The sequence below is a fragment of the Astyanax mexicanus genome, chromosome 3 (genome assembly GCF_023375975.1).
Source record: "Astyanax mexicanus isolate ESR-SI-001 chromosome 3, AstMex3_surface, whole genome shotgun sequence".
Taxonomy (NCBI): Eukaryota; Metazoa; Chordata; class Actinopteri; order Characiformes; family Acestrorhamphidae; genus Astyanax; species Astyanax mexicanus.
In genome coordinates, this window is record NC_064410.1 from 37231877 (window position 1) to 37253404 (window position 21528).

General features: G+C 37.8%; 1 protein-coding gene across 3 annotated transcripts in view; it reads right to left on the reverse strand.

Moving 5' to 3' along the window:
- gabbr1b (gamma-aminobutyric acid (GABA) B receptor, 1b) overlaps positions 1-21528 on the reverse strand; it is a 282328-nt gene that overhangs the window by 19864 nt on the left and 240936 nt on the right. For all 3 annotated transcript variants that reach the window (XM_049475291.1, XM_022683111.2, XM_022683110.2), the window contains exons 16-18: positions 10182-10332; positions 7936-8068; positions 5647-5763 (exon numbers count right to left, since the gene is read on the reverse strand). In XM_049475291.1, coding sequence (XP_049331248.1) covers positions 5647-5763; positions 7936-8068; positions 10182-10332 — 401 coding nt within the window. The remainder of the gene's footprint in view (positions 1-5646; positions 5764-7935; positions 8069-10181; positions 10333-21528) is intronic.

Consider the following 21528-nt stretch of genomic DNA (forward strand, 5'->3'; position numbering starts at 1 on the left):
TTAAATCAATCAGTTCATGTTAAAACAAGAGGTGTACAGGAACCATTCATTCAGCCAACCTTCACCACTGTTATTCTTAACTTACTGGGCCCTATCGTACACCCTGCATAAGGTGCTTTGCGATGCTATTTGCTACCTACACTCTGTCAACAGTTTATTTTCACGCCTTGCGTCTGCACCGTTAAATTAGCAATGATGCTTAAAAAAATATATCTATGCCGATAGGCGTGGTGGTCTGGAAATAAGGTGTGTTCAGGTACATTTTTTTTTGCATCGTGGTGATCTTGGTGATGAAAAACACAGGTGCGCCACTGACCGATTTAAACCCTGACAACAGTCAATAGTCACCCGTTCATACATATCTTAGCTACGCAGATACGCTGTGTACTAGGAAAGCACTCAGCATGTGTACAGCCCCGCTCATTACACACGCTTTTATATTATTATATATTCATAGCGTGAACGCACTGGTCAGTATCCTCTGCTGAGTCATGCAAAGCGCTGCGCTGTTGAGTTACCAGCGCACCAAAGTCGGCTTGAAAGACACAAAAGACGTACTAATTCTCTTAATTAATCACAGATGTTTTTTTCGTTTAAGAGCCAGGTGAGCTCTGACTTTGGCGGATTGATATTTCAATGGTGCTGATTGATGTAAAAGTTTGCATAGCTGCTAACAGGCTTGTGTTATGGGTTTGTGCACTGTTGCGTGTCCATGTGTGCATAACAAGCTTACATGTATGCTAAGATATCAATGAACATCTGACGGTTCCCATTGGTGCACCTGTGTTTTCTGTTGCCAAGATAGCAATATGCCAGAAATGTACCTGAACACACCTCACTTTCAGACCTCCACACCCATCGGTGTAGATATATTCACAAGCACTGATGCTATTTAAGCGATGCAGGCAGAAGGTGCAAAAACAGATTGTTGGCAGGATGTTAGATAGCAATGAACATCCCAATGTGCCCTTTGCTCATTTTTTTCATTCATAGTCTTTTTGCTTACTCTCCACATTTAGGAACACTACTACTTCCATTTAAAAGAAAAAAATAAATTAAATACAAAGACTGATGCTTTCATTAAAAAAAAACAACAGTGAGAATCAAACTATTTTGGAAAGAACGCACAGTATTTCCTTAATATTTGACAGGAAGTGAAACTGAAACAACTGATGTGGACCTGAGGGAGTGGGATATATGACACAGAGAGCACAGAGAGAACTGGAGAAAAAAACAACGGGCCATTACAGAGAAAGCCAATTCTATCTGCTACACAGCACACTGCCCAAATTTTATGGGAGTGTGTGTGTCGGATTTCAATCGAAAGCATTACTCTTCTGCATGGCCGGTGCCCCCTCTTCGCCTCTTTTTTTTACGACGTGGATAGCTGTGTTGGTGATGAACAAAAACAACCACTGTGACAGGCTCTGAGGAAGTGTTACGGCCACCGGCTTGTCTGAGTGGACGGCAGTTGTTTTTTCCACTTTGAGAAGCTGTTACTGCGTCTTACGGAGCAGCACAAAAGACAATCAAAGACCTTTCCTCGCTCCTCTGTGCCGGCTCGAAAAAAAGGCGAGGAATAAAAGAGCAGTTATGCAATCCAAACACAGAGTGCAGTGTGAGGTACTGCTTCGTGACTATTTCACAGCAGCGCACAGCGCAGAGCATCCACAAATTCACACGTACTGCAGCCGAAAATAAAACGCAATGGTCCGGAATGCTTTCTTATTGTCCCTTAAAGCCATAAACACCTTTTTCCTGTTTCCCTTTCTTCCCCTTTTACATCCCTAACGCTGCTCAACAAAGCACACCCAGCTCTGAGTTCTGTGTTTGTTTGAATTACAGTGCTGCGTCAGAGAACCAGGATTAAAACACAATCAGAAACGACAATGCTGTCACTTCTGCAGCGAGCTCTGCCGCGTGGATTGTCTCTGTCTTTAAGTGTTGAGGCGGCTGCCGGCTTTTGCTCGGCTGTACGGGACTCAAAAGTGAACTCAATCACTTCTGACACAGCTCTCCGTATTCTAAGTATTCTAATCCTCAACCAAAGAAACGGGACCGCCTGCTAGGTGGATGTTCATAAATATTCAGTAATAGGCATTATATCTCTTTATCCTTGAAAAACGGCCTTCTCCTTTACTAATGCTCTTCATCACTCTCTCTTTTATATATATATATATATATATATATATATATATCTTTCTCTCTCACTCTTTCCTGTTGCTTTTTTATAATTTTTTTTTTAGTTTTTAGTTTAGTTTTAGTTTAGTTTTATAATTTCTTTCTCTTCAATCTCTTATGTACGGTTCTTTTTTTCTTTCCCATTTTCTCCCTAATTTAGCACAGCTAATTACCCAACCCACTCATTAGTATTTCCCATATCACTAGTAATTCCCCAACACACCACGAGGGTGAAGACTAGCACATGCTTCCTCCGATACATGTGAAGTCAGCCACCGCTTCTTTTCGAGCTGCTGCTGATGCAGCATTGCCGAGCAGCATCACAGCGCGCTCGGAGGACAGCGCAGCGACACGGTTCTGATACATCAGCTCACAGATGCCCTGTGTTGCGGACATCACCCTAGGAGTGATGTGGGGAGAGAGCGGCCTCTACCCACCCGGAGGGAGCAGGGCCAATTGTGCTCCTTCTGAGTGCCGGCAGCTTGATGACAAAGCTGCATGAACGGGGGTTCGAACCGGCGACCTCCTACTCATAGTGGCAGCGCTTTAGACTGCTGGACCACTCGGCGCCATTATTGTCTTTTTAAGACAATTTAAATTTAAATGTTACTGACTTAATGATACTAGTACAGCATAGCAAAGCATTTATACCCTTTTAAATACAACACAATTTTAAATAATCATAGTTTTCTTGACCTACTGCAGTCAACACTGTGTGTATGAAGTTGCAGTTAAATGAAGTTTTTTTTTTACAGCATGACTTGCTAAAATACAGTTCTCTGTTATATATGTGAACACACATTCAAATAAACACAATAGACATTATCAGGATTATCATATATTATTAAGGTAGTGTCCATTTATTGTTCGGTAAGTCGATAATGTAATTATTGTGACAGGCCTAGTTCTGCGTGATGGAGGACACATATTCGCTGACTGTGTTAACTGTAGAAAGTGTGTTTGTGTGACTGTGTGTGTGTGTGTGTGTGTGTGTACGCATCAGCACGAGTTTGCCTGATGATGGAGAGAATCTTCTCTGCTCGAGCAGTCTGAAGAGGTCATTGAGCTGGGGCTGGACGATAAATGGGCCATTTAGAACTGTTCAAGGGCGACTAGAGACCCATTTCTCTGAGGTCGGTGAGAGAGATGAGGCCAAAAAGCCGTACAGAGGACGAGAACGAGAGAGAGGAAGAGAGAGACAGAGAGAGAGACAGAGAGAGAGAGGGGGATTGAAACCCATTTTACTGAGTTCAGTGAGAAATATGAGGTCAAAGCAATAGAGAGAAAGAGAGAGAGATAGAGTGAGAGAGCGAGGGAGAAAGATAAGAGGGGGGAGGGTGATAGGTGTGGATATTAATCGTATAGACTCACAGACACTCATCAGAAAGCCCTCTCATGTAGCTCCACCCTGCAGGCAGGTATACAGTTAGAGAGTGTAGAGCAGGGATGCTAAATCCTGCTCCTGGAGGTCTACCACTACCCTGCTGACTTTGATACAAGACTATTATCATTAAAGAAAATGAATGAAATAACGAAAACTGAAAGTGAAAAAACACATTAACTGCAACTAATAGAAATGGTAATTAAAAAAAAAAAACATTAACTAACTGGAACTGTATTGAGAGTTTATAAAACTAACTAAAACGAACTGAAACTACTGATAGAACAGTCTTCGTTTTCATGTTTATTAATTTGTTTATAATAGCTGCTTCCACTCCAGCAGTTTAACAGTGGGTGGTGTTGTGCCGAAATCCTGCTTGCGAAGGGGAGTCGGATTCTGCAGGAAATCGGATTTTAGCACAACAGTGTAAACGCGAGGCACCTCATGATCCAAGACGTTACATCCCGTTTACAGTCCTCGTGTTAGCCGTGAAATAATGACGGAAAACTCTGAGTAAGCTGCAGAACATTTTGTATGGGATTAGAATAAGAGCGTGAGGGAAATAAAAGCCCGTGTTCTGTAGTAAAACAGGAGATACAGTAAGTGCTCGGCGCCCATGTCCTACTTTATTTCTGAGTTGATCATTTTGGGGAAAATGTGTGAAACCTTTGTTTATGTGTTTCTCAGATTAATCTCTCTGATGTGATGTGTGCTATATGTTCATATATGTTCTATTGGCTATTTTAAGCAGCAGTATTGCATATATTTTGCACTTAAGGCTGCTAGCTTTTTGTCTGCACAAATCAGAAATGAAATGTTTTACACATCTAATAAAACCCACAAATAGGCCTCACACTCGAACTCCAATAACTCGACTCATCCTGCCATTAGCACATTAGCACATCCAATGTTCTTCCTCACTAGATAACACCTCATAACTCTAAAATACAGGTGTGGGTGTTCAAAATCAGTCCCCTGAGGTAACACTTCCTGATCAATTTAGATACTGCAATCGCATTTACATCCCCTGCAGTGTAAATGTCCCGCCAGTAGGAGCGTGCCATATCATAGTGTACACAATATATATATTAATTTTTGTTTATTATAAAACATATATAATGATAATAGAGGTATTCTGTTCTGTATTTGTTTTACTTGTTATTGTAAAAAAGGATTTTTGTATATATTTTTTTCATATTGTTTATGGTTGCATTTTATTTGCATAGAGCTAATATTTTGCACTTTATAATTGTGCAGTTTTTTGTTTGATACATTAAAAAGTTATTAGTATTAGAAATCTGTTTACAAGTTTTTTTCGTTTCTACTAAATGTTTGAGACTGCTGTATTTATACTACGTAAAATGTTACCATTAATTAATAAATTAAATAAAAATACCCTAAACAGTTGAGAGATAATTTTAAGGCCATTTTACCCAACGCCTACCCACCACCATGTTTAACAGCAAAGAAAATCCCCTAAACATCCTTCTTTCAGCTTGGAACTGAATTAGGTACTAATGCATTAAAAGTATTTGAACTACTTTTTTTCTAGAGTGACCCCAACATTCCAACAAGTGAGGTAAGACAGTAAAAACAGTGTCTAAAATTTAAGAAAAAAAAAAAAAAAAGTAACTAAATGCTAATGACACTCTACCGTTTCAGGGTCACTGTTCTGAGAAGGCTCTATCACCCAAACTGTATCCACTCAACAGTGCTCCTCTGGTCACGGACCAATGGTGAATGAGTGTGATTAATCTTGCAGTAATGCAGTCTGGGCTGCAGTCTATTATTTTACACCCACAGAATGGACCTGTAAAGGTAGGCGGGGCTTTGAAAGTGGCAGGAAAGTGGGAGAACAAGGTCATTTGAGGAATAGTAATTTCACCTTAATGCTAATTTTTCAAGCAAACATGACTTTCAGGGCTTATTATACAGTCAACACTAAGACGACTTTATAGAGGAGAACAAAGCCGTTTCTAAAGGCACTCCATATAACCTCTACAACACACAACACACACTCTCTCACACACACACACACACACACACACACAGTAAACAGACACAGCTCAGCTCTCTCTTTTTACCTTTCGCTTGTCTTTCTTCTCGTCCTTCTTGGTGAAGACTGTGTGGACCCACCAGATCTTTGTGAACATGCTGCCGTAGGCCAGACTGAAACCGAGACCCAGCAGCCACAAGCGGAACTGTGAAGAAAGGAAGAAAGCATTTTTCATTAAATCACAAAGCTCTGAGCTGAGTTTCCCAAAGGCATCTTAGCACAGAGATCATTGTTAAACGCTAGAATGAGCATCACACTGAACACTCTCTCTCCTCCAGATGAGATCCGCACTACAAAGCTTCTGGGAACAATTGAGAAGTGAGCAAGCATTTTAACAAGTGCTTTATATAGAATTAACCTTTTCAAAGTGTCCGCTGTCCAATGCTGGTATATAAAGAAAATGTATTAGCCTGTTACAATAAAAAATATCAATAAAACTGCTGATAACAGTATAACACTGTAATTAAAGTCTGAGCTTTTTAAAATATACTATTCCTGGTCTACAGCCACTTTGGTATTTAGTAACATCACACTGTATTCAGGATATAAATTATAAATATTATATACAGTATATCTTATTCTATTTCAATTTTAAAATCACTTTCATGAGAAATAACTCTTTTCGGGAATGTCACACTCAAACTCCGAAAACTCAATTCATCCTGCCATTAGCACAATGTCCAGTGTTCTATATCACTCACAAGATAACACCTCACAACTTTAAATTACAGGTGTGCGTGTAACACTTCTCGATCCATTTACATAATGCCATCGCATTTTTTACATCCCCTGCAGTGTGAATGTCCCACCACTAGGAGTGTGCCATATCATACTGTACATATATACACTGTACAAATATATTTATATATTTTTAATTATAAAAAAAAACATACAATTATGATATAGGTATTCTGTTCTGTATTTGTTTACTAGTTACTGTAAAACTTCACTTTTTACATATTTATTTGCAATTTCTTTGCATAAACTAACTATTTCGCACTTTATAATTGTGGTCATTTTTGTTAGATACATAAAAATATATATTTTTATATTTATTGGTATTGGTAATCTTTCATGAGAAACAACTCTTTTTGGCACAAAACATTTTAATAGGCCAGTATGCACTTCTACCTCGTATTATTTGACATACCAGGACATAAGAGTCCCGCCTCCTCATCCTACAATTGGTCTAGAAGTACAGTAGTCTACATCTACAGTACATCAGGGAGGTCAAACAAAGGGCGTGTGAGACAAATCTGTTCAGATAGTGATTTAATTCCTACTTGAATGTATGATTAATGCTTTCACCATCTCTATTTAAGCTAGGGGTGAGATATTAGAAGCTCAAACTCATAGGCAGAAAATATCAGAATCTTTTAAGAAATGTTATTTAAACAATGCAGGCGCAAGCAGTGAAAATAGACTGTTGGCGATGTCTGAGATAGAAATTAGCATTGCAGCATGTCTTAAACAATGTCTTACAGTTACTTTGTGTTTGTCATTAATAAGATTGACACACGATAAGTGTTCTACAGTACAAACTGAAAACAACCACCATAATTCAGCATTCCTCTGCTGTGACATGACTAAAATTTAGAAAAACTGAAAAAAAAATTGGTTCATTAAGTAACAGAACAAAGCACTCTCAGCTATCAGTGGTATATATATTATGGTTGGGTGGCACCACCTGTCTCTGCAAGGGTAGAATGAGCACTTTAGATTGTATAAACAGTTTGCGAGCCATTTTAAAGTCATAATATTGGAATAGTTTAGTGTTTATCAAGCGAATATCCATCTGCTCCATCTGTAGCATACGGTCAATTACCAAAGATAAAAAAATATTCATGTTTTCCTTCTACTTAGTAAAAGTAGAACAGAGAACATTGTGCACTGTGTCAAAATACACTTATAATAAAACCCAACGGGCAGCTGCTTCAACGCCTGCAGCACAATGCAGAAGATTCTCAAGTATACTTAATTATTCCTCAAGCAGATAATAGGTTAATCCTTTAAAGCCTAAAGAGCAGTTTTCTAGATGCAGATTAAGCCTAGATTCTATTTTAGACTGTGTTTAAGTGTCGGACCAGGGTGAATTATCACTGTAAAGTCTAGATTTATGCTTAATCTAGGCTTGGAAAAAAAGGTCTTTACAGGATTAATGTATGCCAATTATAAACTCCATGTTATATGCATATAATTTATCCTGATTCCTGCATCTTAGTTTCATATTAGCAATTAATAGTAAATAATATGTATTTCTCAAAACTGTAATGATGAACATGAGCTGATTATCTCTCTGTATGTGTGAGTGAATTACCTGGCAGACCACGGGAAACTGTGACTTGTGGACATGTAGGCCGTCGAGGCCCAGCGGAAACACAGCGGCCAGAGCCATCATACAGCCCACTGCCGTCATGTTGTTCAGGTAGGGCTGGGAGTTCTGAATGTACCTGGAACATATGGGGATATTCCATTGAGGCACACAGAGAAATCAGCAGATGAGAGACTACATTTCCCATGAGCACTCCCCAGAGAGAATATTTCAGACAGACGGGATAAAAAAAACGAAAAACCAAACAGATGCTTCCACACACGGGTCAGTGAGAGCACAGAATGTTAATTTAGCTAAACTCTCAGAAGTGAATACAATTTAAACAGCAGAAACACACACAGAAACACACACTCACATACAGACACACACACACACACATATATACAGACCGCTTACCAAAAGTTTAAGGGCACCTTTAATTTAATGGTAATTACTTTTATTTAGTTACCGTTACTTTCAGTTGAGAAAAAGAAACAAATCTGCTTCTACAGTTTGAGCTTAACAAATAATTTATAAGAAAATCCTCTGGGTAAATTTTAGTAGCTTTTAAATACTTAGGAATTTAACCTAAATTTTATTCGAAACTATTGTCAAAAGCTCAGACTTTAACTATTTTGGCCCAAAAGTGGCTTAAACACCACTGGGAGCAATTAATAAGTAAGTACTGTTACCAGTAAAGTTAATATAGACCAGGGGTGTCCAACCTACGGCCCGCGGGCCATTTGCGTGCATATTTTTTAGCGCAAAAAAACGGCCAAAGAGTCTAAAAGCTTAGAGAGTGCGCATTTCTAGCGCAGAAAACGGGCCAAAGAGTCTAAAAGCTTAGAGAGTGCGCATTTCTAGCGCAGAAAACGGGCCAAAGAGTCTAAAAGCTTAGAGAGTGCGCATTTCTAGCGCAGAAAACGGGCCAAAGAGTCTAAAAGCGGAGAGGCTGCGCAGTTTTAGTGCAGAAAAAGGGCAAATAAGTCTAAAAGTTGCTTTAATATTAAGAGACATCATGAACTGAAACATCAGTTTGAAAAATCTTATTTTACACAACACTGTCAAAGATAAATATAGTAAGTCAAGTAAAATTGTGTGTAAATGAAAGTAATCAGGAAAATGTATTATTTAAAGTGGTATATTTCATTATTTGTTTTATTACAGAGTCTTCTGTCCCCCCCCAAAAAAATTTGGACACCCCTGATATAGACCATGGCTGAGCACATGATTCAGTACAAATATGAAATGCAGATTATTTAATCACGTAATCATAGTTTAACCAAAACAGTTAAAAAGTTTTGACGTCACACTGTAGGAAAAAAACTACAAATATTATATAAAGTATATTTTTTTAATTTTTTTTAAATCATTTTCATGAGAAACATCACTGACCCTCTTTTTGGGACCCTCTTTTTCAGGATTCATACACTTTTTAACCAACAATTTTCAATGACTGTTTTCATGACTTTTTTTATGCCTTCAAGGCAAATTTTCATGACCATGCGATGTGCAGTGCAGACATGGACAATAAAACCATAAATCAACTAAAACTCTAATCAGAATTGATTATATTAGGCCTAAAATTAATAATAATAAATAATAAAATGTGTGTCAGATCCTAAGAGCTTCATTGTGTAGAGCTAAATTACTGAATTAACTCTGAGCTGACGTATTTGTTAGCTTAAAACCTGGATTTTCTCCATCAATAAACTGAAACAAAAAGATTTGTAGACCTAATTTCCATTACTTTTCCAAAACGTTCTGGGTATTTTAATTTTTTCAAAACTTGTTCAGGCCTGGAAGAAGACAAGAAGATTCGAGCTAGAATGTTTCTTATTCAGTCACACACACACACACACACACACACATGCACACACGCATATTAATTTGCTTATTCCAAAATCCATATACTTGATGTGTGCGACTCATATGATATTCTGAATATATAACCTATATTTTCCTGCCTCATTTTCATGCATATTTGAAACGCACGCTTCTGTACACACAGCATCATCTGTCTAACGCATACATACGTGCTCACAACCCTAGTCTGGCTATTAACTCAGATAGATGAACAATAGATCTTTATACACACTCACACGTGCACAGTGTTCTGATTCTGTACTGATTTCTCCTGTTTGTGAGTGTAGGCCAACTTCAACTTCACTCAGAAACCAAAAACAAACTCTTTTACTCTTGAGAATCCCCACATAGAGAGGAAGAGGGTAAACACACACACACACACACACCTGACGTTGCTGTTGTAAATGTTGAAGGTGAGACAGACGATGCCCAGTAAGATGCCCAGTCCAGCGAAGACAGAAACGGACACAAAGAGCTTCTGAGAGAGGAAGCGGTATTCCAGAATGACCATAGTCTGATCAGCAGGAGGCCCGGCGCCTGGAGGGAGGAAGAGAGAGAAAAAGAGATAGAGAGAGGTGGGAAGATGAGTGCAGTAGAAAAGAAGAAAAATGACATACATAATTTATCCTTTAGTTCATCTTTCCTGGTAAAATGTTGATGAAAAGTACATTAATAGAAAGAAAAGATGAAAAAAATTACTAGATAAGGAAGAAGAGGATAGAAGATAAGAAAAGAGAACAGAAGAATAAAAGCAAAAAAAGAAGCTAAAAAGAAGAGCAAATAGCAGAAATAAGAAAAATAAATAAGATAAAGAAGAGAAGAAAGATGAAATAGAAAACAATACAAAAGAATGAAATGAGAAGAGAGAATGAGAAAGAAGAGAAAAAAGGAGAAGACAACATAAGTGCTTAAAAAGTAATAAAATAAAGGACAAGAAAATACACAAGAAGAGAAAAGATTGGAAGTAAAGAAATGAGAAAAATAAGACCAGAGAAGACAAAAGACAAAATGGGAAAGAAGAGAAGAGTAGGGACAGTAAGATTATGGAAAAATTGGAAGAGAACAAATTGAAGAAAACAAAGACAGTAAAAAAAATAATTTATAAAATTGTAAAAGATAAAAAAAGAATGGGGAAGAGATTAAGAAATAGAAGAAAAGAGAAGATAAAAAAGATGAGGGACTACACTAAAATAAAGAGATTGAACAAGAGAAAAGATAAGAAAATGACAGAAGAGAAAATAAAAAAAGAAGTTAAAGTAAGAGAATGAGACGAGAGGAGATTGACGAGAGGGAATTGGTAAGTAAGGAGAAGTTAAGAAAAGAGAAGACTGTGAAGGAAACAAAAGAAGAGAAGAAAAACTATATTTTTTCCATCAATGCTTTCTTAATGTCTGTGATTTCAGAAGATGAACAGGTGTCGAACACTCTCCATGTTCCATGTGAAATACTGAACCCTTAATTTACACTTCAGAGAATAAGCGAGAGAGGGAGACGGAGAGAGAGGGAGAGGGAGAGAGAGAGTGAGAGGGAGTGAAAAAGGGAGAGGGGGGGAGAGAAAAGGGGAAAGACAAAATCAAAAGGACAAAAGCTACATAGAAAGCAGAAATAGAGAATGAGAAAAATGAGATAAAGACAGAAAGAGAGAAAGAAATACAGCAGAATTAGTAGTGACCCAGTTCTCAATAGTACTGTGCGTGCCGGTGCAAATGATTTGATCTTTCTCACCGTGTATTTCCCCTTCTCTCTCTCTCTCTCTCTCTCTCTCTCTCTCTCTCTCTCAGTCTCTCCCTCTCGTAATGAACTGGCTGCAGATCTGGGTATCAGAGTCAGTTGCTCGCCCAGTGGGATGGCGATGGCTATCGAGTTTCATCTCTCCGTCATTTGACTAAAGCTGCCCCCCATCTGTGTGTTCTGATACCATCACAGCCTCCTCCCCACGCCAGTCCTGGCCATGGAGCACAGGCTCGTTTGCTCCAGAGGGGCTGCTGAGCTCCAGAGCTTTACTCATATGATTTTCTGTTTGTGTGTGGCTGGCGGGGCATCACAGGGCACTGCATTTTGAGGCATGTAAAGAGGCAATTCAAACACACTGATGCTGAAATGTTACTATTGAATAAAATCAATTATAATAGTATTCAATGTAGTGTGCAGTCATTTTCTGACAAGAAAAATAAATATATAAATATCTGTCTTCCAAGAAAGCACAGAATTATAGAGCACGTTCACATACTCAAATCAGATTTTTTGCTTTAATGTGATTTTTTAGATATTCTTTTCTTATGTTACAACATTTTCTATTTAAAAGACCAATTACCAAATAACCCCCTTTCATATGAAAATAGGAACGATGCTAACAGACAGCTAACAGATGCCTCAGCTGACCAGCATCACACTAGCATTAAGGAGAAAATGCCATCAAGAATGTGAACTCCCATCCAGAATGTGCAAATTCAATTGTGCTCTCTCAGACTCCGGCTGCTGATGGTAAGTAGCACGAGCCAGGATTCAAACTAGCGATGTGTGGACATGTCAAAACCAATTCCAGATTAGATACATATGTGACATGAATGTGAACAGTCAGGTCATTTTTCTTATATGTACTGTATTTCTTATATGTCATTTCATCTGCATGGGTGTGTTCACAACAGAAACAGATACAGGTCACTTACTGTATATGTTAGAAATGTGAACAGTCAGGATCCAAGCCAAATCCAGTCCATGCAAATAAATTGAATTGTCAGTCTTTACACTGGGAGCTAAATACGCCCAGGTTCCAAGACTGTACCACTCTAGAGCCATAATGTGTAAATGAGTATAAGGTAGACTCCAGTGCTCTAGAGTGGTCCAGTCCTGCACACTGACTACAGAGGAGTCCAGGAATCAGCCTTAAAGCCATGCTGTGAGGGCTGTCGCTGTGTTTACTGTCACTGGAACGACTACACACGAGCTTCCGTCCCCAGAGAGGCCTGCTCAGATTGATTAAAGCTAAAAAACCAACCAGATTCCATCCTCAGCATTCCTGCTCCAGACATGCAGAAAACTGGGTGAAAAGAAAATGATACTGGAATACCCACAGGTGAGAGTACACAATGTCAGACCCATAAGTATTGGGACAAAGATTAATTACGTAATTGTCTGTACTCCACCACAATGGATTTGAACTGAAGCAGACAAAATGGGTAACACTTCCTAGGAATCCTGAGTAAAAAAGTATAGGACAGGTTTCGTAATGCCATACAAAATCTGTCAATAAGAAACTTGTGCATACTTATGTTATAATACACCATAACACATGCTTGTACATTTTAAATTACTGGTTCTAATGTATTACAACATATAATGTTGATTTTCATTTAACGCTTTAATAATAAAAATGATAAAAAAAAGTTATGAAGTAAGTTTTATGCCTTTTAAACAAAGAGAAAATTGTAATAACTTATATAACATCTAACAGAGCTGTATAAAGTGCTCTTTAAGTGAAGTGTGTTTTACTAATACCGTAATAACATTTGGATTAATACAAAAAAAAAAGTACAAAGCATTATAAGTACTAAGGCATTAGGAAAGCTGTCTTTATGAAGTCACATACTTGTGCTCAATTATTATAAAGCATTATGCATGTCATATACAATCTATTGTAACAATTGTTTAGGAATTATACTCATTGCATTATTTCATAGTCCCTGCCATAGTAATGTGACAAACTAGTAACTAAAATATACAGCTCTGATTTTGCTATTTATAGGTATATTTTTGAGTAACATTAATATTATTGTTTTATTCTATAAACTACAGACAACATTTCTCCCAAATTGCAAATAAAAATATTGTCATTTAGAGCATTTATCTGCACAAAATGAGAAATTACTGAAATAACAAACAAAAATGTAGAGCTTTCAGAACTGAAATAATGCAAAGAAAGAAAGTTCATATTCATAAAGTTTTAAGAGTTCAGAAATCAATATTTGGTGGGATTGATTACAGTTTTTTGCATCTTTGCATGTTCTCCTCCACCAGTCTTACACACTGCTTTTGGATAACTTTATGCCTGCAATCCTGGTGCAAAAAATTAAGCATTTCAGCTTGGTTTGATGGCTTGTGATCATCCATCTTCCTCTTGGTTACAGTCCAGAGGTTTTCAATTTGGTAAAATCAAAGAAACGCATAATTTTTTTCCAGAGCTGTATATATTGATATACAATATATACTCTATTTAGAGAGAGATTGAGTGAGAGAGAGGAATCTGAGTTAGGGGGGAATGCTAATTTTTCTGTAAATATTTTTATATCTGTATCAGCAGATTGGTTGGATGGCATGTTGCAGGATGGAAATTGTGATTGTCAGTTTGCTGATGTTCCTGTCAGTGGTGTATTTTGCTGCAGTGCTCAGTAAGTCAGAAATAATGAGCTTCATTATTAGTTTCTGCTATTTTATACAATCAGTATTACTCTGATTTCACTCCTACTCTACTCCTACTGAGTGTGGTAAAGCCTGTAACTATTTATACCCAAATCAACATCTAAAAGAGTAATTCTCACCAATTCAGACTATACTGTGTGTGTGTGTGTACGTGTGTGTGTGTGTGTGTGTGTGTGTGGGCGTGTGTGTGCTCTGTGTATTCTCCTTGTGTCCTCAGGGCCACTGCGCTCTCACTGCTCAATACTTCTCCCTGACCTTGATGGTGGAATCGGGACGGTATGTTACCATGGCAACCAAGCCCCATAATGGTTGCTACGGTGATGGGAGAAGGAGGCAGCGATGCAGTGGTTGTCAGGGGTGACCAGGGAAGAGAGAAAGCGAGAGCGAGAGACAAAAACAGAGAGATGGGAATGATATTTTAGGGTGAGGTTGAGGTTTTAGAGGAAGATAAGAGAAGTGCCGAAACAATTCACTTTGTACCAGAGTGTGATTGACAGAATGACAGAAACAGAGAGAAAGAGAGGAAGATAGAGAGTAAAGAAGGAGCAAAAGAAGGGTCGTAAAAAAACATTCCAGTGAGAGAGAGTGATGAAAAGACAGAAAAATAAAGAGAGAGATGGTGAAATATCTTCACTCTTCAGAATCTGTTTTTATTCAAAGGTTTGATTCAGTACCGTGTGTCTAAGACAGACAGCAGTGTTATTTTAGTGTTATTTTAATCCAAAAATTATCTCAGCAGTGCTTTGCTAATCACACATCCGATTATTAGTTTACCTCAGTACTAATTTTGTAGACAACCTAATGCATCAGAACATTTAGAAATTTCAAAATATACTATAATGCAATGCAGTGCTGTTGTATCAGACGTCCTCAGAGCAGGACAAACATGCTTTATTGTTTGGTTGTTCCATAATTCGTTTAGTAAATAGAAAATGCTACATAGTGAAAGAGTTAATGAGTGAGCCATTCTGAACACAGCTTCTGTCTTCATGTGGTTTAGGCCTTTTCTATTCTTATTCTTTTCTTATTGAGACTGATTTCAGCTCAGTCTCAGCTGAATGAGATTTAAAGAATACACATATCTAATTTCTCTAGTGGTTCTCATGCATCTCAGTCTATGCTATTCTTTTGATTCTCTTAATGAGGATAGTAGATTTTAGAAACCAGTAAGGAAAGACCTTACTTTTTTTGGAAAGGTGTAATTTGACAAACTTAGTATTGTATCTATTACGAGCTGCAGTGAATTGGGTCTCTCTCTTTTTGACTTTTAAACAAGGAGACATCAGATGTCTTTAAAAAAAAAAAAAAAAAAAAACAGAGCTTTCTGTTTTGCTTTCCATATGTTTTCTATTTCTCGCAATGAAGAACTTGCTTGCATTCTGCATTCGATCTGTCAGGAGTCCTGATATATACTTAGCTGCTAAGCCATTAAGAGATTTTTTACTTTTTACACTAAATGAATATTAAAATCCAATCTAAATAATCTTCTCTCTTTTTTGTGTGTGTGAGTTAGAAATGTAGCTGCAGCATTTTGACCAAGATGTAATTTGTAGATTGTAGAGAATAATAATTGTAATCCAGAGAATAATGCATTACAATAGTCTAATCAAAACAAAGGTGTAGATCAGCTTCTCAGCATCTAGTGTAAGAAAATGTCTAATTAATGTATAAAAATATATACATTATTATGGTTGAAGATTAAATTAGACAATGTGAAAGGTTAAAAGAAAATAAGAAGGTATTTGATAAATAAATGTTGAGACTATGAATTCTATAGTCTAGAGCGAAAACAGTGACAATGTTGAAAAAAACTGACTTGATTTTAACACTTATAACTTTATGTTGTAATTCTGAAAAAAAGAAAAGTGGAAGTTAATGTAGTAAACATTTGTTTATGAATCTTCTCAGATCCATGGTGGGCATAACAAGGCAGGGAGAGTCCGGCGTGGGGACTGGTGTGCAATAGGCCCCAGCATGTCCACAGCTGAGATGAAGAAACACTTGTTCTCATACTCTGTATGCGGACACTTGTCATTACTCCCGGGGCTTCTTAGGCGTTATGTAGACCATCATGGAATCTTGGATGATTCCATTTGGTCTAGAAGGGGGGAGTGAAGGGTGTGATTGGAGATAACCACACCTTCACACTCTTATTCTTAAATGTTTTATACATTTATATATACAGTTATTATTTTTACTGTTCACTTTATAATTCACTTAATAACCTTATGATCTCTGCTCTCTTTTTAACTGTCACTATGACAAGGCTTTGGAGGTTGTTTTTACTTTTTCAGGAATCAGGAAGGTCAGAGTGTTTTCATCAACAATGAGAGCTGTGAGGAGAACGTGACCCTGAGTGGCAGAGAAGCTTCACTGCTGTTCTGGGACCAGTGCATATGAACTAGGAGACAACAAGCTATCTGAGTGAAGTGCTGGGAACCTCTCCTCAGATAGCCAGCGCTTGCCTGTTCTACACGGCGTAAATTCGCACACAGGCCAGAAGATCTTTCCATCCACTCTTTTCCTCTGTTTCCTCTTCTCACAGACTTTAGGACACTTAAGGACTGTCTGCTGTGTTCATGAAGGACACAGAGCTGAACAACATCATGATAAGAACCTGTTGCTCAGACAGGCTGGAGCGGATCACGTCATTGGAACTGGACAACAAACTGTTTACTGGACTCAGCTGACGTAATCATATTGATAAGTTCTGTCCAATCACATGTCATTTGCAAAATGTATAACTGCTTGGATGAAGTCTGAGGAGCTCTCTCTGTCCCTCGACTGGCTTTAGTTTCTTTCTCTTTCTTTCTCTCTCTCTCTCTCTTTCTCTCTCTCACTTTCTTTCTCTCTCTCTCTTTCTCTCTCTCTCACTTTCTTTCTCTCTCTCTCTTTCTCTCTCTGGGTTGCGAATGTGTTGATCTATCGAGATTGTATTCGTTGATGTACTTTTACTCTTTTCTAATATATATCTATTAATTTTTGTTCCTTTTATATATCTGTAATGCTGAAACTATTTTTCAAGTAAACTTTAATATATTTTAAATATATATATTTTTTAAGTCGTGCTGTGGTAAATTACCCTACATTATAAACTTACAAGTCCAATTCTAATCCAATTTTAACCTCAGAAGTGCTACTTTAATCACAAATTTACTTCAGCAGTGCTACCTAAAGTTTTATATTTACACATCTACTTCAGCAGTGATATTGTTGCTATTTTTTAACCTCAGTAGTTACTTTGTAGTTACATGTTTATTTAAGAAGTACAATTCCAAATATAAATGTACCTACTCTTATCAAAGATTTACCACAGCATTTCTAAACACATATGCCTCAGCTGTGCCACTCCAATCAGATATTTACCCATGTTAGTGGTATTCTACTCATAAATTTACTACATGGTTAACCTCAACATGCTATTTTAATCATAAATGCACTTCAGCAGGGCTATTTTCTTACTGAATTTACCTCGGGCATGCTATCAAAACATTTACCTAAAAAAGTAGTATTATTCTAATCATAAATGTACCTCAGCAGTGCCACACTTATTACAGATTAACTTCAGAATTGACATTTGTACCCCAAATGTACTTTAAAATGGTATTCTAATCAAAATAAAAATCTAAGAAATGCTACCCTAATTGCAAATTTACCTTAAAATTTATGTTCTATTCACATATGTACAATAGATGTGCAATTTTAACCAAACATTATCCATTTTAGTCATTAAATCACCTTAAAGTGTTATTCTAATCATAAATGTACCTCAGCAGTGTCATGTTTATTCAGATTTATTTCAGAATTGCCATTTGTAGCCCAAATGTATTTTAAAATGGTGTTCTAATCAAAATAATAATTAAAAAAACTAAGACATGCTATCCTAATTGCAAATTTACCTCAGAATTTCCATTTTAGTCATTGATTCACCTTCAAGTGCTATTCTAATCATATATTTACCTTACTGTATATTGTAGTCAAACATTAACCTCAGCTGAAATATAGTAATTAAACATTTACAATAGTGTTGCTTTTGTAATCATACAATTAGCTTAATAATTATTAGTAACATGATTGAAAGGGAACTAAACTAAGTGAGAGAGAGAAAAAGAGAGAGAGATGGCGATAGAGAGAAAGAAAATAAGAACAGAGAGGGAGAAGCATGGTGAAAAACAGAGATGGAGAGAGTGGGAACAAGAAGCCACTCACTGATTTTATTATATTATACAACACTTAGTTGCGACCTCACAATCTGATTGGTTGAGAAGGGTTCTAACCGTGCTAATATTTGTGATAACAGCATGGCCTTCTCTCTCTAATTCTGTATCAGTCTGTGGATGTGTTGCTGAGTAACGGCATGTACACACATGACCTTTCTGAATCATCACCTCCACCAGCAGCAGCAGCAGCAGCAGCATTAGCTTAGCACAGGCTAGCACCCAGCCAAGGCATGCTCACCCGTAGCCCGCTGCGCTGGCTCGTCTTGTGGGAAAAAAAGAAAGTCCATCAGTCATCTTGGCCGCTGTCTGATAGCTGTAACGGTAACTAGCCAGGCTAGGCTTAGCTAAGCTAATGCTAAAATAAAGCTAGCTATATTAACCTAACCACATTTCAGCTGGCTAGCTAACCAATATGACCCAGCAAAACAGGCAGAAATGCTCACAAATGCGTAGTTTTCACATAAAGATGACTCCGCACAGCAGGAGAGGAGAGTTTCAGCATTATTTCACGGTCCTAATGTTTACTAAGCCCCTTAATCCCCAATTTTTATTTCAAGCTAACGTTTAAACCATACACCGTTTTGTAGCTACAACTCTGTTACAGTTCACTTGTTGTGGAACTACTTTTTGGCAGAAGGCACAGTCTGTATTAAAACATACTCATTATCAATTTTTTTAGGGTCTTTTATTATTTTATTCATTTTGTAAAAAAAAACCTGTTGTATAAAAGCAATAGAACACTTACGGTCATGTGTTCTCCTAATGTTATTCACGATAACACACTCCCTCTTGTTCTCTATTGCTTTAATAGGCAACATTTAAGTATCTAAATACAATAGAGACAGAGAATGTGTGTGAGAGAGATAGAAAGAGATTGAGAGAGAGAGGGACTAAGAAAGAAGGAGGGAGAGAGTAAGTGAGAGAAAGAGCAGGAGCATTAAGAAGGTCGCAGCAATTTAAGTGCTGTGATTGGTCAGCACGTGGCATCCAATCTGGATGTGGAGCAAAGTCATGCTCCCCTTCAAGGGTCTCTTCCTCCGCTGTGTGTTTATTTTTATTTTTAGCTCGGCAGAGCAGCATCGGTCAGAAGGACAGCGCTGGTCACTGCGTGACGGGGTCACCACAGCAACTTTACACCCTGCCAGAGCGCAGGGCGGCGGCCTGGGATGTGCGTGTGTGTCTCCACGGTCACTGGTGGCATGTGTGCTCATCCCACACACACAAAAAAACAACAGAAAGTGAGCCCGGACTCTAACCTTGGCACATGCTTTGAATGCATGCTATTACACTCTCTCTCTCTCTCTCTCTCTCTCTCTCTCTCTCTCTTTCTCTCTCTCTCTCTCTCTCTCTCACACACACACCACCAGCTGATTTCTCCACACTGTCCGCTCCACCTGCAGAGGACTTTAAAACTGGTGCAGTCTGGCTGAGGCTGAAGGTCACTGTTATAATGGCGCCCTCTGACCAGGTACCACTGCCACCCCATGTTACAGGTGGAGGAGTCTACATGTGGGGTTTCACACTTCACAATTCAGCTTAATTGACCTATTCATACTCCACCCACATGTGGATTCTTTTTAATAACCCCATAAAGCTCATGGCAACAGATTGATTGACATGTTATACATGTTATAATTCATTTCATCATGTACAAACAGTCAGTAACTCTGCTCATGAGTAAGTGGTACTAGTTAAGACCCGACATACGGATTTGTGGTGCAAACAGATTTAGTATAGTATAGTTTGAAACTAACTATTGTTAACTAAGTACTTAGTAGAGACTTTTACACACAAACATAAGAAGAAACTTGGGCAAAATTTGTGCTGCCTAATTGTTTTGTTGGGATTAAATCAATATGGATGCAATGAATATTATGGCACTAATACTATTTGTTAAACTACAAAAAAAAAAAAAACAGCCAAAAACGTGAAATAATTAATAAGTAATAATATACCAAACAAACATATGTGTTTATGTAATTTGCAACCTATTGGGATGTTAAAAATGTTCAGTGTTTTAAATCAAAGCTTTTTTTTAAAGTAAACATATATTTCATGTACTTTATTTAGGTAAAATAAGGCAAATGTACACTGTGAAAGTGTTATTAGCAAATTCCTTACAGCAGTGTTTCTCAATCCTGGTCCTGATGCCCATTACCATGCACATTTTCTCAGTTTTAACACATTTTCTGCAACTCGTTAATTAGCTTGTTATTAGCTTTAAATTAGTGGAATCAGATGTGTTGAAAAAAGATAAAGAACTAAGTGGAAATTTGACCCCCTTACAGTAACTTGCTACATTCTTCAGTACCTTGTAATAAAACTCAGGAACCTTCTGTTATTAATCAGATAGCAGAACAATAATGATAAATACAGATGAATAATTATCTGTAAAAAAAAAAATCTCAAATCAGAAAATAGTGGCTAAATATAAATAATAATAACAAGAGGTTAAAAGTGGTCAGCTGCATCATGAGGCTGGACAGAACACTCAACACAGTCCAAAGTAGTCCAGCAGCTCGAGAGGAACCAACACAAGAGAACCATCTAACCTTCCCAGCGCACTGGATAGATTCCCAGCGGAACAGCTGAACACACAAACGCAGCCTCCACGCGCTCCCACCCAGAGGCTTACAGAAGAGCTTGTGAAAATCACAATTAGCACTTCTGGTGACGGTTGCTGGATACAGTTGCCATGGAGCTCAATGGTTGGGTAGGTTTTTAATAAGCTAATAAGCCCATTTTAAAAGCGCATAGGCGCACATTCACTGTATTCAGGGAATACTCGTGGTGCGTGAACGGCTGCATAATGAGCGGTGTGATACGCCACAGCACCTCCAGCATCACAGCTAAATAAGCCCGGTGACATCCACAACACAACTGAAGTACCATAACCAAATCACAAGACTCATTGAGCTACACTATTCATTTTTCCTGGTTGAATAATAATAACTACATTTGTTATTACTAGCTTGTTGCTAATGGCGAATGGAAAACTCATTATGCACATGCTGCTGACAGCGGGAACAGTTTCATAGCTCAACAAAGTATATTTATCGTCATGTTTTGGCACTTCTACTCCTGCATTGTTAAC